At 47.6% G+C, this 15,254-nt stretch overlaps 1 protein-coding gene across 10 annotated transcripts in view; it reads left to right on the forward strand.

The window, feature by feature from the left end:
* MSI2 (musashi RNA binding protein 2) overlaps nucleotides 1-15,254 on the forward strand; it is a 390,492-nt gene that overhangs the window by 245,773 nt on the left and 129,465 nt on the right. For all 10 annotated transcript variants that reach the window (XM_055318531.1, XM_055318537.1, XM_055318554.1 and 7 more), the window contains exon 7: nucleotides 2,845-2,893. In XM_055318531.1, the coding sequence (XP_055174506.1) occupies nucleotides 2,845-2,893 (49 nt within the window). The remainder of the gene's footprint in view (nucleotides 1-2,844; nucleotides 2,894-15,254) is intronic.

Raw genomic sequence — 15,254 nt, forward strand, 5'->3', positions numbered from 1 at the left:
ACCTTGACTTTGCTTTTCCCCCTGTTCTGTTTGATAGCATCTAGAAAAATAGATTTGATTTGTCTGGAGGCAGCATTTTAAACCTAGTTTTTATTGCTTTGCCCGGTGTCTTCCCCTCCGTCAGAGATTGTTGTCTGGGAGGGGTGAAGAATGAATAGGCTATGATTCACTTTCTCAGCTGGCTTAGCTCAGGCCCCCAAACTCATTTGTGAGTCTTTGAGCTCCGATGAACAGTGCTCAGTCCCTCCCAACCACACACGCATGCACATACTGAAATTGCTCCAAGCACAGAGCCCTTTGGCTAGCAGCTTTGTCCGGGACCACATGGGTTGAGTTGTAGTTTTACTGCCAATCTTGGGCACAAAATGAATGAAGAGACCAGGCTGCCCACCTGGCTAAACCAAGTACAGTCCCCAGGTGAGTAGCTAGGACAATACCTGTACAAAAAGATTTGTATTTTGAAGAAGAATAAAGAATTGGATCATAAGTACAGACAGTGGAATTCAAAGCCAAATCTGGTTCAGTGAGTGTGACTTTCTTAAGGTCTGCATGGGAACAGAGTGCAGATTCTGAAAATCTTACTGCTAGAAACATCGGGAACGGTTGCAGGATGCCTAGAAAGACTGAGGGAGGAACGGACAGAGGATGCCTTTGGTGTTCTCTTCTCTTTGATCTTTTTGAAAAGGTCCTAGCATGAATGTATTACTCTGTGGGGGCAGCCATGACAAAGTGCCACAGACTGAATGGTCAAACAACAAAAATTTATTTTCTCACTATTGTAAGGCTGGAAGCCCAAGATCAGCAGTATTGGTTTCTTCTGAACCCTCTCTCTCCTTGGCTTGCAGACAGCCACCTTCTCCCTGTGTCCTCATGTGGTCTTCCCTCTATACCTGACTGTATTGAGATTTCCTTTTCGTATAAGAACCCCCTAGTCAGTACTGGATCAGGGCCCACCCTAATGATTTCATTTTAACTCAACCTTTTGAAAGACCCTGTTCCCAAATATAGTAACATTCTGAGATACTGGGGGTTAAGATTCCAACATCCAAGTTTGGAGGGGGCACAAATCAGCTCATAGCAATCAAGATATTAAATTGCCATTGTTCTCTCTCTCTGTCTCTCTGTGACTATCATAAAAATAAATAAATAAATAAATAAATAAATAAATAAATAAATAAATAAATTGCCATTGTGTATAACTGGAAAATATTTTAAATAATCCACTGAAAGATAATTGAGTAGGCCATAGTTTCTCACTTCATGAAATATTATACAGCAGTCAAGATAGTATTTGCAATACCTCACACCCACTAGGTTGACTACTATCAAAAATCCCCCAGAAAATACCAAGTATCGGCTAGGATGTGGAGAAATTGGAGCCTTTGTGCACTGTTGGTAGGAATGTAAAATGGTGCAGCTACTGTGGAAAACAGCAGGCAGTTCCCCCAAAAATTAAAAATAAAGTTACCATGTGATCTAGCAATTTCATTTCTGGGTATATATACAAAAGAATTGAAGACAGGGATGTAAGGAGATATTTGTACACTAGTGTTTATGGCAGCATTATTCACCATAGTTAAAACCAAGAATCCATTGATGGATGAATGAATAAATAAGTTGTGGTATATACATGCAGTGGAATATGGATGAACCGTGAGGACATTATGCTACATGGAATAAGCCAATCACAAAAAGACAAATACTGTGTGAATCTACTTATATGAGATACTGTAGTCCCATCTTATTATGGCTTCATTTACCTGCAGTCAACCGTGATCCTAACACAGACGATCCTCCTTCTGGTGGATTATCAGAAGATAAGTAGTAGCCAAACGCTACATCACATGCCTACATCATTCACCTCACTTCTTTTTTATTTTTATTTTTATTTTTATTTTATTTTTATTTTTATTTTTATTTTTTACCTCACTTCTTCTAATCACATGGACATACTATCTCTCTTCATCAGTAACTTTACAATAAGATATTTTGAAAGAGAGGGACCACATTCAATAACTTATATTACAGTATGTTGTAATTGCTCTGTTTTATTACTTGTTACTATTGTTAAATCTTCTATCATGCTTGTTGTATAAATTAAACTTTATCATAGGTATTTATGTCTAAGAAGACACATGGTATATATTGGGTTGAGTACCATCCACAATTTCAGGCAAGCACTAGGGTTCTTGGGATGTCTGCCCTGGGGATGAGGGGTACAATCATAGAGATAGCAGATAGAATGGTGGTTGCCAGGGGCTGGGGGGACAAAGGAGATGGGAGGTTATTATTTGATGGGGTAAAGTTTCAGTTTTACGAGCTAACAAGACTTCCAGACATGGATGGTGGGGATGGTAGTTCAACATTATGAAGGTATCCAATACCACTGAACTGTACACTTAAAGAATGGTTAAGATGGCAATTTTTATGTTTTGTGTATTTTACCATAATAAAAAAAGGGGGAAAAAACAGATAATATTCATGATGTATAGTCATCTGGGAATTATTTGCAATATTGTAATGTTATATTTAAAAAGGGCAAAATTCCATGTACAACATGATTTAAACTATATTAAAATAGGCATAAGGTGGGTTTTTTTTTTCTTGTTTTTTGTTTTTGGCAAAAACTGAAGGGAAATATGTCAGATGTTAACTGTGGCTGTTCTAGGCAGAAGGATGGAAAGGACAGTGATTTTTTTTTTCTTTCTAATTTTGTGTGTTTTCAAATCAGTTTTAATGAGCACCTATGACTTTGATAATGGAAACCAGCCTTCCCCACCGGCATATAGCATTTCATATGTTTTGTTAAAATTCCTAAAGCAGACTCCATTGTTTGTTTTGCAGGTGGAGGACGCAATGCTGATGTTTGATAAGACAACCAACAGGCACAGAGGTAAGAGCCCCAGTGTAAGAAGCATGCCCCTTGTGTTAGATAGACAAGGGCCACCATAGCATGAAGAGTCCAGATGCTGAATGGTTAAAAATCAGCCACGCCCAACCCGTGTTCAGATATACCTTTCTAATCCTGGCTTTCTTAGTCTTTGCTAGACCTGAGCACTAAGTGATCCAAGTAGAAATTATTCATAGCAATTACTCAGCTGAGTTTTCAATTTGCATTGAAGGGGGTAGTTTAGAAGCACACCGTCAATCTGAAGAGCCAGAAAAGAAAAAAAAAATACTCTTGTTGTAGCTTTACTCGACGTGTACAGGGATTGCAGACTTGTCAGTGCCCTTTTGCATGTCTAGAACGTTTAAAGGGCTCTGCACTGACTCATTTTTTTCTCCTGTCCTCTTACTGTCCTATCCGTGTTTTAGAAAATAGATTTCAACTTGGGGGGGTCTGTGAACCCCTGAAATGACACACAAAATGTTTTATGTTTGTGCTTTTCTTGGGAGGCGTTCCTAGCTTTGAACAGATTGTCAGAGGGGTTTCTGACCTCCATGCCTCCCTTCCCCCATAAAGGAACACATTGAAATGATTGCTTTAAACAGAAAATTGGACAAATCTAGAAAATCCTCCCAGAGGAAGTAGAGTCAAAGGTTATGGCTTAGTGTTCCATCTCCCGTTCTCCGGAAGCTCCTGGTTTCTGGGGCTCCTGTGAACAGGGCGTTAATGAGTAGAGCTTCCGAAGGAAGGTGGCAGGAAGCAGCGTTCTTGAGAGGAGCCAGAGTGAGCGGTGTTTCCTTGCCACTTGGATTGCATTTAGATGTTTCTTGTGTTGTTTACATTCTTGCTGTCACCTGTGATTAGAAGCAGTTACCCAGCACTGACTGTATGTCTCTCCTGTTGAGAGCAGGCAGGCTGAGTGAAAGGGAGGAAGGAGAGGGGTGGGAGAAGGAGGAGGGGCTGTCCTGAGTGTGCCTGGCAGTCAGGCTTCCCGTGCGTCCACTGGCAGCATCCTCAGAAGGGACAATGGAAAACTGGGGCATTGATGGTGTATATGTTGAGAAGGGATGGGGAGAGGTGGACAATAAGGAGTAGGGGAGGTGAGGGAAGAAATGTGGAATGATTGTGGAATGATTGCTTTGTCCTCTATGTTGCTCAGCATTGTGATTGCAGAGACTGGCAGTTCATGATTATTCTCCACCATCATCCTTACCTCAGCAGTCCGAGCACTGCTTCCCTGTGCATCATCTGATCTGATCTTCCCTGTGACTTTGGGAAAAATCACTTAACTTCTTTATCTTGTTGCTCTCAGTTTGTTCATCTGTGAAATGGGGATAATTCAAGTACTTCCCTTCAGGGTTGTTTGGAGAGTCTAGTGCGGCCTAGGTTAGCTCTTATTATTACTGTTTTCACTGTCATCACCTCTGTATTGTGCCTGAGGTGACAGAAGGTCAGAGGGGGGTAAGGGACACACCCAAGGTCAGAGCAGGGGCTCCTCCCTAGGACTGCTGATTTCAAATTCTGCTCGTTCTCTGTGGTCTCCACATGGGGATGGGTTTGTTAAGAAGAGCGTTTTCGTCTACTTATTTTCAGGGTGGACAAGGCCCATCCCAGTGTGGCACTGGTGTTCGGTTCTAGAATTCATGTTCCTGGAAGATTCTGGAGTGGCCCCACTCTTTTTTTTGAATGTCCACAAATAAAGGCATTTCTGATCTGCTCCAGGTCAAACCCTGTATTAGAGGAGATAATAAATCATCTCATGCAGCCCTCGAGATGTGCCTGGAAAGAGGTGTGGCATCTGGGGGACCCGAGAGGGCCAGTGACTCTCCTAGTAACAGACTGAGGCAGGTTCACACTGAGGACATTGGGCCCCCGGGCATAGCCCTGAGGAGGTGCCAGGGAATGTTCTCCCTATGTCTAACCCAGATGCCTCTTGCTATGGGTGGAACCTCTTCCCTTTCTCCAAGGTGCAGGGTGCAGTGATGGGGTGGCAGTTCCTCTGTGACTCCTGCTGTGGGGTGGAGGGAGGTCCATTTTATGGCCCCATGCTCAGGGCGGCTTCCAGGATGGCACTGCTTGCTCTTCCACATCATGACTTCTGGGGGGCACTGGCAGGAAGAAGGGTGGGCACAGCCCCTGGTGCATGCTCAAGGGCTGCCCCCAGCCAAGCCAGGGCCTGCCCACTTGTTCTTTTGCCCTACCAGAGCTTACAGTTCCTGTAGTGATTGTGGGACTCCTTGCATGATTTGTGGAGTCAGAACAAGGGGAAAGGTGGGGCCTCTTATTTAAAAATCATTAAGAATTTCAAGGTGACAGCGGAGCATTAGAGTGGAGCCCTTCTAAAAAAAATTTTTTTTAAAGATTTTATTTATTTATTTTGAGAGAGAGCAAGAGAGAGAGCTTGAGCAGGGGGGAGTGGCAGAGGGGGAGGGAGAAGCAGACTCCCTGCTGAGCAGAGCCTGATGTGGGCCTCAATCCCAGGAGTCTGAGATCATGACCTGAGCTGATGGCAGATGCTTAGCCAAATGAGCCACCCAGGTACCCCAGAGTGGAGCCCTCTGAGGATGGGGTCATGCATGACCACACAGGCCACCCATCCAGGGAGCTGGCCTGAGTGGATGTAACCTGCACCTTCCCCTTGGTGGGGTGGGGAAGAGAAGGCAGGAGGGAAGGTGTGCCAAGAAGTTTCTACAAGGAGGCCCTGACATCCTGCCTTCCCTTTGCTCCTGTATGGAAACCTGCTCCCCAGTGTTATTTCTGCACAGACGGGACCTTTGGCCCCTCCATGTTTCCCAGCCCTTCTAAACAGCTGAGAGTTTCTCTTTGACCTGCGTGCTAACACTGGGGTCCTACCTAAGTGGTTCAGAGCATCTAGGAGGGGAAAGAATCAAAAAAAAAAAAAAAGGAATGTGTCACCACAGAAGCACAATCCTACATACGAAACAATGGGCCCCATATCCCTGGCCTGATGGGATGTGCATTTGGAATCAGGTGAGAAGTACACGAAAATAAAATCCCGCCCGTAGCCACCTTGCCCCAGCGTTACCTTCACCTCCTCAGCTTCCCAGTTCCCATTACTTATCAAGAAGAAAGTGCTGCTGTAGCAGAATTTAAGGACACCTCTCGGGCTGGCACGGCTGCCAGCTTTCTTCTTAAAGAGGTCCACGCCGCTAACCGCTGGTGCCGTCACAGTGCCTGCCCAGCACCATCTCACCTAACTCCCAGCGCAGCCCCGTCAGGTAGCCTGGACCCAGGCCTTGTGAAAACCACCCGTGTGCCCTCGATGCTGAGACACTGCCATCTAGGATCATGGCCTGTGCGGCATGGGGTTCGGAAGTCACCACTCCCACTCCTGCCGGCTGTAGGCGGAGGTCAGGACTGAGTTTCCACTTCCTGCCCCCCAGTGGCTGCCCCCTGCCCCTGTCCCCTGTCAGTCCCATTGGGACAGCGTGGTCCACAGTTACATCTGTTCACAGGAACATCTGTACTTGAGCCTCACTAGCACCTTGGGAAAGAAGCCAGGGGGCAGGAGACAGGGAGTCCTCCTAGGATGTGAGGTCTCCCCCGTGGAAGCAAGAAGGTCGTTCAGTGTGTGACTCACACAGAGGTGTGGAGACTCCCCCCACTGTCCCCTTGATGCTTGGCCAAGGCACCTTTCCTCACCTCTCTGACACCCCAGGTTGGTCCTCTGGAAAATGGGGGAGCTGGGATTAATGAGCACCAGGACTAAAGTATGCTTCTGGCTTTTTTAGCCTTTTAGACTGAGAGAGTGTCCAAGATTAAGTCCTTTTTTTTAATGTTGATTTTTGTAACGAGGAGAGAGAGGTGAGGGGTTGTGTTTGGGTCCCCTGAGATGAGGATCAGCATGCAGGAGTGCCCTCAGTGAGCAGCAGGCAGGGGGAGAGGCTGATCTGTGGGGTCCTGGGAATTCTGCAGCTAGCGCTGTCCCCAGCTGGAGTGAAAAGGACTGACCTCCTACCTGATGTTGATCGGTCACAGGATGCAGCCCATTCTGCGAAGCACACTGACCTTGGGCTTGCCCCGAGGACATCCTAGAGGCAACAGACAACTGGGGACCATCTTCCAGGATGATCCCAGCAGATCCCAAAGGGGAATCTGGGTATCCCCATGACAGCACATGCTGTGGGGGTACAGTGGGTCCTGTGTTACCCAGGCTGTGTTAATGTTCTTGGTAGAAACAGCCAATGCTTCCTAGGCAGTTCCATACCCCTGCTTAGCACAGTGTCGGCACGTACTGTTGAATCTTTACGAAGGAGAGTTGAACCCGGCTGCCCAGAGTCCCTAGTTGGATATAAACCCTGCCTGGTGACCCAGAGCCCTTGCTCTCAGCTGCTCTGCAAACATGGTGCAGGGCAGTGATTTAAGGCAGGGCACTTGGCGACTATAGCTCTTGAGCACCTCCTCATTACTGGTCCTTCTCCACCTACCCTTCTTACTGGACTATGATGCACCTCTGTCTCAGATGGAGAAACTGAGGCATCCGGAGTTCTGGAGGGCCGCATAGCACGTTCCTGCAACCAGGTAGGAGCTGAGCTGCAGGTCAAAACTGGGACCTTTACATGAGATTCTTTGTGCCCAAGGGGAGAGAAAGAAGGTGGCTTTCCGATGTCCTCAGAGTCATTTCATTTGCTCTCTCAAAGCTGTTAGAGGTGGTCTGAAAAATATTGGGTTGATCATCAAAGGATTTAATCGTTGGGGGAAAGTTGTTGCTTTATCCTTGCAAAACTCAGATAAGATCTTAAATTCAGTATTAGGTATTGATCCTAGAGTGGGGCTGGAGAGGAGGGGCCAGAGGGAAGGCATTACAAAGTGCTGTCCTTTCCAGTTCGCCCTTTGGGAGGCAGAAGGCTGAGGGGTGAGCCAGAGAGAGGGACAGAGGGAGGGTGGAATGGTTTGGATCTGCCCCCACTGTCCTCACGTCAGCCCTGTTTGAGAGAGTGGAGGAACATGGGGATGTCATGCTCACCTTCTTGTCAGGGAAGGGAGCCCCCACCATGAGGGTCATTCCAGGGGAGCCTTAGCTATCCCTTTCTCTGACCCCAGGCCTCTAGATTCATGAACCCTGCACCACAGGTCCCTCCACATCTGACCAATCGGGAGAGCTGGGTGATTTGGGGCCCCTGTGTAAAATGAGTCGGGTGTCTTTGAAGCTTATAGGATCACCTGGTGAGGGTCAGCTGGAGAGGGAATGAGTACAGAGTAGAGACTCAGCGACAGGCCTTCTCACTCCCTGTGGCTTCCATTACCCAGCAGGCCTGTTTGCTCCAGAACATTGCCAGAGGCAAAGGGACAGAGACACAGAGAGGAGAATAAAGCTCAGTGTGATGGAGGACTCCTCTCACTGCCGTTAAGGGTCACTTGTTAAGTGCAATGCTAATGGTTTTGGAGAGGACCCAGGGCTTTGAGACAGTCACTGGCTCCCCAGCAGGCCCTTCCGCTGTACTGACCTCAGCCCAGGTGGTCTTGTGACCCTCCAAGGGCACCATCACAAGCAGGCCCTTTACATGGAGGGTCTGTTGCCAGGGCGGCCATGCCCTATCAGGAGCTGCCAGGCTAGAGGGGCACCCCGGTGGGCCCTGTGGCCAGAGGGAGAAGCCTTTCACAGCTCGCTCCGGACACGGGGCTGCCTGGGCTCTGCTTCTCCCTCAAAGCTTGCCTGGCATCTCCATCCCAAAAAGCAGTTGGCTCAAGCGGAAGGTCTCCATAATTTACGTCATCGGTTAATTTATTAAAATGGGGCCAGTAAGAAGTCGCTGAAGCTGTGATAGAAGATAATGCTTTTCTAAGGAGGAAAAACAGCCCTTAATGTCCTGACTACCTGCCAGACACTCACTTTTGAAATTGACCTCTGATGTCCAGACTGAGCTATTTTATGTATGCCAGACATGATTCAGGATCGCCCTGTAATTATTTGTTCATTGGTGCCTATTCCCCAAAGTTGGGCGCAGGGAAGAATATAAAAAGAGTTTAACAAAGGTGTAAACTAAATGGGAAATGAAAAGGCATTGCTTCCTTCGTAGGTGTGGGATGTCAAAGATAATGTATGTGTGTGTTTTTCCTACTGAGAGTCTAACATTCTGACCTTACCTAGGAAAGAAGGTTGGAACTCTCCAGCCGGTAGGTGAGACTTTGTGGGATGGCAAAAGAAGTCCCTCTGAGTGGGAGACCCTAGTGGGGTGGGGTAGGAAGGGTGGCAGAGATTCCTGGAATCACAGCTGGTGAGGACACTGGGTGATGTGATACAAGAGTCTCCAAACCCATGCCAGAGTCCACCTGCTGCAGTCATGCCTCTGTGTGGTTCCCATCTCTCAAGTCTGCCTCTCATCCCCTGTGCATGCTGCCAATGGTAGTGGGCACCCGTCCTGTCCCACCCCAAGTCTGAGATGTATCAGAGGGCTTATTGGAAACCTATAAACCAGTAGCTTGATCATTACTAGTATCAATCCCAGTTCTGCACCTGCAGCTGGTCTGTTATAGGCCATGAATACCAACCAAGGGTCTTGGCTGCCTCGAACTTTCTATGATGTGGCCACCAAGCATGCCACTTGGGCTCTTCAGTGCAGGTAAAGGGTCTCCATAGGGTCAGGTGATAATCTTCTCTTTCCAAAATGGACCATATTAATGTGGGACAACTGCTTAGGAAAGATACTGATAAACCAGGACTCTAGGAGAGAATGCTCAGAATGGGGTAGCAACTTAATATGATTGAGGCTCCTCCCATCCACCCTGGGTAGAAGGGACATGTGGAGCAGGGCGAGGGCGGCTGGCAGTGATGTGGATGTTAATTGCTGCCTTTGGGTACTTGGAGAGATTCTGTTGGAAAACAGTTACGTGTGTTCTCGAGGTTGGGCATGCTTTAGTTAGAATGGGGAAGAACTGCCAAGTCCTACAGTGGCGTAAGTGAACCTCCAGGCACCTCTCCACTAGATGGTGAGAACCCAGGGCTCTGTGTTCCTAGCTGGGCTCATTCTAAAGCCAGGCCTGTGTAAGGACGTGAGCATGCTTGTACGTGCCCACTATGAGGGGTGCAGCCTGGCTTCTTTGCTGCCTTCTAGGGCCTTATCCGGGGTGCTATACAACTCTATACACACTCCACCTACACCCCAACACCACTAGCACATTTTCCTCAAGGCCTGACCTGTCCCCCAAGCCATCTCAGGGCCCCCTCCAGGCTACCAGGGATGTGCAACAATGGAGAGTGGAAGGGGGGGAGCCGGGTACAGAGCTGCGGCCCCCACCCTGAGCCATCTTCCAGAGACCAGTCCCCAGAGCTGTCTGCACATTTATTTTCTCCTTAAATAAACACCATTAGCCTTCCCGAGAAATTGGTGCAAACATGACCTTGCAAATAACCAATTAAAAGGGCAGGGTTGAAGGGGAATGTGCATTTGAAAACATGTAGAGGAGGCCATTAAAGATTCCCGTAGATACCCCAGCCCTGGCAACATCGATCTGAGACCTTAATTTTATTTCTGACAGGAAAGCAAGGAGAGCGCTTTAATTTTTTTTCCTCCCCGAGCTAACTAAGTCCGGAAGCGCCCATTCCGGCGCTGTCTCTTGAGATATTAATCAACACAGTAGCTTGGTTTCTGTTCACCTGCTTTCCTTTGTAGATGGCGGGGGAATAGAGCGCCCTCGGCTCCCTAGCAACAAGGGCTGGGAGACAGGGTGCCCAGCGCCAGAGGGAGCCGGTGTCGCTGGGGGACTCTGGCACCCTGGAGGCACTGCATCTTCTGGAGCTGAAGTATAAATCTTAAACTTCTTTCCTTTGGAATAAAAGCCCTGGCCCCAAAAGGGGGGTGAGCTAATAGGTCTTCCTGCCTCCCTCCTGGCTGTTGCCCACGGAAGCAGAAAGGGAGTGGGCCCAAGGTCAGCAACTTCACTGACCCAGAAATGGTTTTTTGTAGAGAGGGACAATGAGGCTTCTGTTGGGCCCTGTTCCCATGGAGGCCCAGGCTCTGACTCTCACGACATGTTTTAAGATCTCAGTGAGGGCAGGGTGTGGAGGCCTGAAGGGAAAGGAACCTTCGGCATGGCCACTTGATTAAAAGCACCCCTTTTCTTAGCACTAGGGCACTGCTAGGGGCCCCGTCCCTGAAGCCAGGGTGGCCACCTCCCTTGGGGACTCGGGGTTCCCAGAGAAGCCTCGTTGCTGTGCAGCTCCGGACATGAGCTGCTCTGGGCGGGCACGGTATTCTTTGAGACCCCAGATCTTGCACACCATCCCAGCTTCCCACAGGTGTGATCTAGGCAAGTTACCGGCCAGCTTTGAGCCCCGCTTGGCTCCGTGGTTGAGGTAACACACCTGCTCTAGATGAGTTAAGTGAGTTGGCTTATAAACTGCCCACAATGCGCATACCTCCTTTCCTTCCCCCCATAAGGAGGACCATTGGTTTAACTTCTTTAGGCAAACAGACTACAATCTGTGTTTGAATTTTAAAAACTCTAATCTTTAAAATAATCTTCTCCTCCCCTTCACACACAAAACCTACGCTTGCATGTGCATAGACTGAAAAGGTACCCACAGACCTGGTCACAAAGCATTAGAATGGCATCATGGTTAAGAGCACATGCTCTAGAGTCAGGCAGCTGCTGTTTGATTTTTTTTTTTTAAGATTTATTTATTTATTCATGAGAGAGAGAGAGAGAGGCAGAGACAGAGACAGAGGGAGAAGCAGGCTCCCTGCAGGAACCAGACATGGGATTCGATCCTGCAACTCCAGGATCATACCCTGAGCTGAAGGCAGATGCTCACTGAGCCACCCAGGTGTCCCAGGCAGCTGGTGTTTGAATCTGAGCTCTACGACATAATGGCTGTGTGATCCTGGGCGAGTTACTTACCCTGTGAGTCAGATTCCTCATTTATAAAACAGGAATGATGACGTCACGTTAGCCTGAGTCTTACGGTGGTTAACAGTGGCAAGGACTTGGAGCACTCTGGCCACATTAGGCCCTGAATATGTTTTATGCTCCTGCGTTTATATTCACAGATGCAAATATACATAAATAAAAAACAGCATTTGCTTCTGGGGAAGAGGATAAAGTGACCAGAGGTACAAAGATAGGGAAAAACATTTTATTGTGTATTTATTTACCTTGTGAATTTTTGTACCATGTGCATTTATTACCTGTTCAAACATTTACTTTTTTAGTGTAAGCTTTTAAAATTCATTCCAATTTGAATTGTAAATGCAGTGATCTAACAACACGGGAGAGAGTTTTCAAGAGAAAAAAAATTCACCTCATCCCAGCTCCCTAACACAGTAACTGTTGTCACTTCTGCGTTGTTCCTGACATTTGTGTAAAGGCTTTAAAACTTAGTTGGAATTGTGCAGTTGCTGCAACATGTGGCATCCCCTGCTTGGTTGAATGAGATGTGGGCCCTGGCTCATCAGAGTTGCCTCTCCCGCTGGGAAGAGGGACCAAGTTGATCTCAAACAAAATTTGATTAAATGAAGCTGAGGATCCTTTTACCTTCGAGTTGCCTTTTTCTTTCTATAAACAGAAAGTCAGATAGATAGATGAGGATTTTCTTAGTAGTGTCTGTTCCTCCCAATGTGCTATTAATAGAATAGCCGTCCTGGTCTGGGAAGAAACATGGTTTGCTTGAGTTTACCCCAGACCGGAGGGCAGAGAGGTCATATGGAAGACCCTTCGTTCCAGAAGTTTAAAGGGCTTGTTAGTTAAAAAAGTTAAAAGCATTTTCCTAACCAAGTTATGATTAAGAAACACGTGGGAACCTTACATAATATGGCAAATTCAGATTCCTCTTCTGTGTCACTGTTGCTTATAGCTCAAAAGTCACAGCAAGCACCCAGTTCATGAAGATCGTGACATGTCCGGACCATGTGGCAAAGGGGTGAGAGCTTCATTCTCAAGTCACACTGCTGGGTTCAGATCCTAGCACTGCCAGCAGTGTGACACTGGGCAAGTTAGTAAGCTGCTCTGACCCTCGGTTTTCTCATCTGTTAAATGGCTATTGTGATTAATTCACAGACTTGTGAAGTGTAAGTGAGGTAATTCGTCTGTGAAACATGGGATGCTTAGGAGACCATCTATAAAGGTTACCTTTACTACTCTAACAGCTCGTTATTTTGCTGCTAATTCTGTTACTGTTGCTTGGGGAATAAAGGCCAAGGTTTGTGGATTGGAGAAAATGTTAACACTCCAGGGTGCTATTTGCAGATGGTCAGGTTTGCCAAGATGGGAGAGTATTGTGAGTTCAATTGTATCCTGCCCCACCCACCCACCCAAATGGGGAGTCTTAACCCCTCTTATCTCCAAATGTGATAAAGACCCTTACTCAGAAATAGGGTCTTTATGAATGTAATCAAGATGAGGCCATGCTGGGTCAGGTTCATCCATACAACTAGTATCCTAAGAGGGGAACAAGTGAAGATAGATGCGTGGGGGAGAGGGTCATGGGACCACAGGTGACACAGCTGTGAGCCAAGGATTGCTGGCAGTGCCACAAGCTAAGGGCTTGAGACAGATTTTTCTCCTAGGACCTTCGTGAGAATGTGGCCCGCCGACACCTTGATTTTGGGTTTCTAGCTTCCAGAACCGTGAGAGAATCACTTTCTGTTGTTTTCAGTGCCCCCAGTTTGTGGCACACTGTGACAGCAGCCCTGGGAAAAGCACAGAGGGCAAAGCAGTACTTTTTGTGGGACACAGACTCTGACTTCCACCCTGGAAAAAAGAAAACAGAACAAGACAACACTGAACTTCTGAACCTGCCACACAGACTTCTTAATTTCTTTATGATGTCCCAGAAACCCTTCCAGGCAGGAGCATTTGCCAAACTCAATCCTAGAGCGAGTTTCTGAGCTAAATGAATGCAGTTGAGGGCCAAGATGGTAATACCTACAGGTCTCCGGTCATAGGACGCAAGTGGGCACAGCAGGAATTAATAGTTTGAGCACCCGTGTGGATGCGCTTCTCTTCATCCTCAGGTTTGGTTGGCAAACCTGGCAATACATAAAAATAACTGCCGTGATTTTACAATGATCAAAGTTGGGCACCTCTGAGCACTCCCTACGAATTCAAAATTTCTTCCTCATTCGCCACCCCGTCTTGATATCGGGAAATAATTGAAAGCATATCCTTCTATTTCCAGCGTCGATGCCTGTGTACCAGCAGCTTAGGCAAAGCCGGTGCCTCTGCACCAGATCTGCAAAGTACGCAGTGCTGTCATCCGATTTATTATCTTGGAGGCAGGGCCGGTTCATGGATGATTCATGACTCCTGCTTTCCACTGCCACTGGAGGTGACATCATCCATTCTGGGCCCAGAATAGACACAGAAGTAACAGTGGCCCCATGTATCTCTTGCCAGTCCTGGGCTCCCTCCTGCCTCACACCCCGCTGCTGCGCGTTCACCGGGTAGGAATGGCGGGGGGATCCAGGGAGCCCATTGGAAGCATCCCTTTAGTAGAAGACCATTGATGTGTTTTGATGCTGTTCTAGTCTGCATAGTAGAGAAGGGAACTTCCCCAAAGTTCACCTCTTCTGCTTATGTTCCCTTAGTTGGAACTTAGAGTCTACTCATAACCCAAGAGTTGTTTAACTCCTGTGACTAACTTTGGCTTCCTCACTTAGAGATAGGGTTGGCTGGGAAGACCAGGGTGACTTACAGCATCCCACAGCCCAGCATGAAGAGGCCCGCGTGATGAACGATTGCTGTCACGTCAGAGGTTTGGGACTATATCAGCGGTTTTCAACCCTAGTTGCACATTAGAATCACCTGGGGAGTTTTTTTTTTTTTTAACTGGACTAATGCCTGGAGCCCACCCCAGATCAATTTAAATGAGACTCCAGGAGGGAGCTCTGGCATGGATGAGTTTCACATTCCCTAGCTGAAGTTAATGTGCAGTCAGGGCTGGGAACCCTCTCCAAGGGCCTTCCAGCTTTAAAATTCACCACAATTGGGCCACTGACCAATTCTTTGACCTGGACCCGCATCTCTGCTGTGGAGGGGGGAGACATCCTTGACATGCACTCCCCGGTGTGTAAGCCTGGGGAGGGGTCTCCTTTAGGTGAGTGGCCCTCAGTGATCCCTGAGGACAGTGGGAGGTGTGAATAATAACCATTCTGTGGTGCCAGTCACGAATCTAGTTACTGTCCTACTGAAATAGTTTGCTGGCTTCCCGTCACTAGTAGGATTAAGGCCTAAGATCTGGATGCTGGTCTGCAGAGTCCTTGACGCCCGGCCCTTCTTTACTGCCCAGCTTCACTTGACGCTGTGCTCCCTTCAGCCATCCTGACTTCCCGTGTGTTTCCTCAACAGAACCGCCCTCATAGGCTGTTCCTTGGCTGCCAGGAACAGTCTGTCTCACACTCCTGGCCCA

The sequence above is a fragment of the Nyctereutes procyonoides genome, unplaced genomic scaffold, assembly GCF_905146905.1.
Source record: "Nyctereutes procyonoides isolate TBG_1078 unplaced genomic scaffold, NYPRO_anot_genome, whole genome shotgun sequence".
Classification (NCBI taxonomy): domain Eukaryota; kingdom Metazoa; phylum Chordata; class Mammalia; order Carnivora; family Canidae; genus Nyctereutes; species Nyctereutes procyonoides.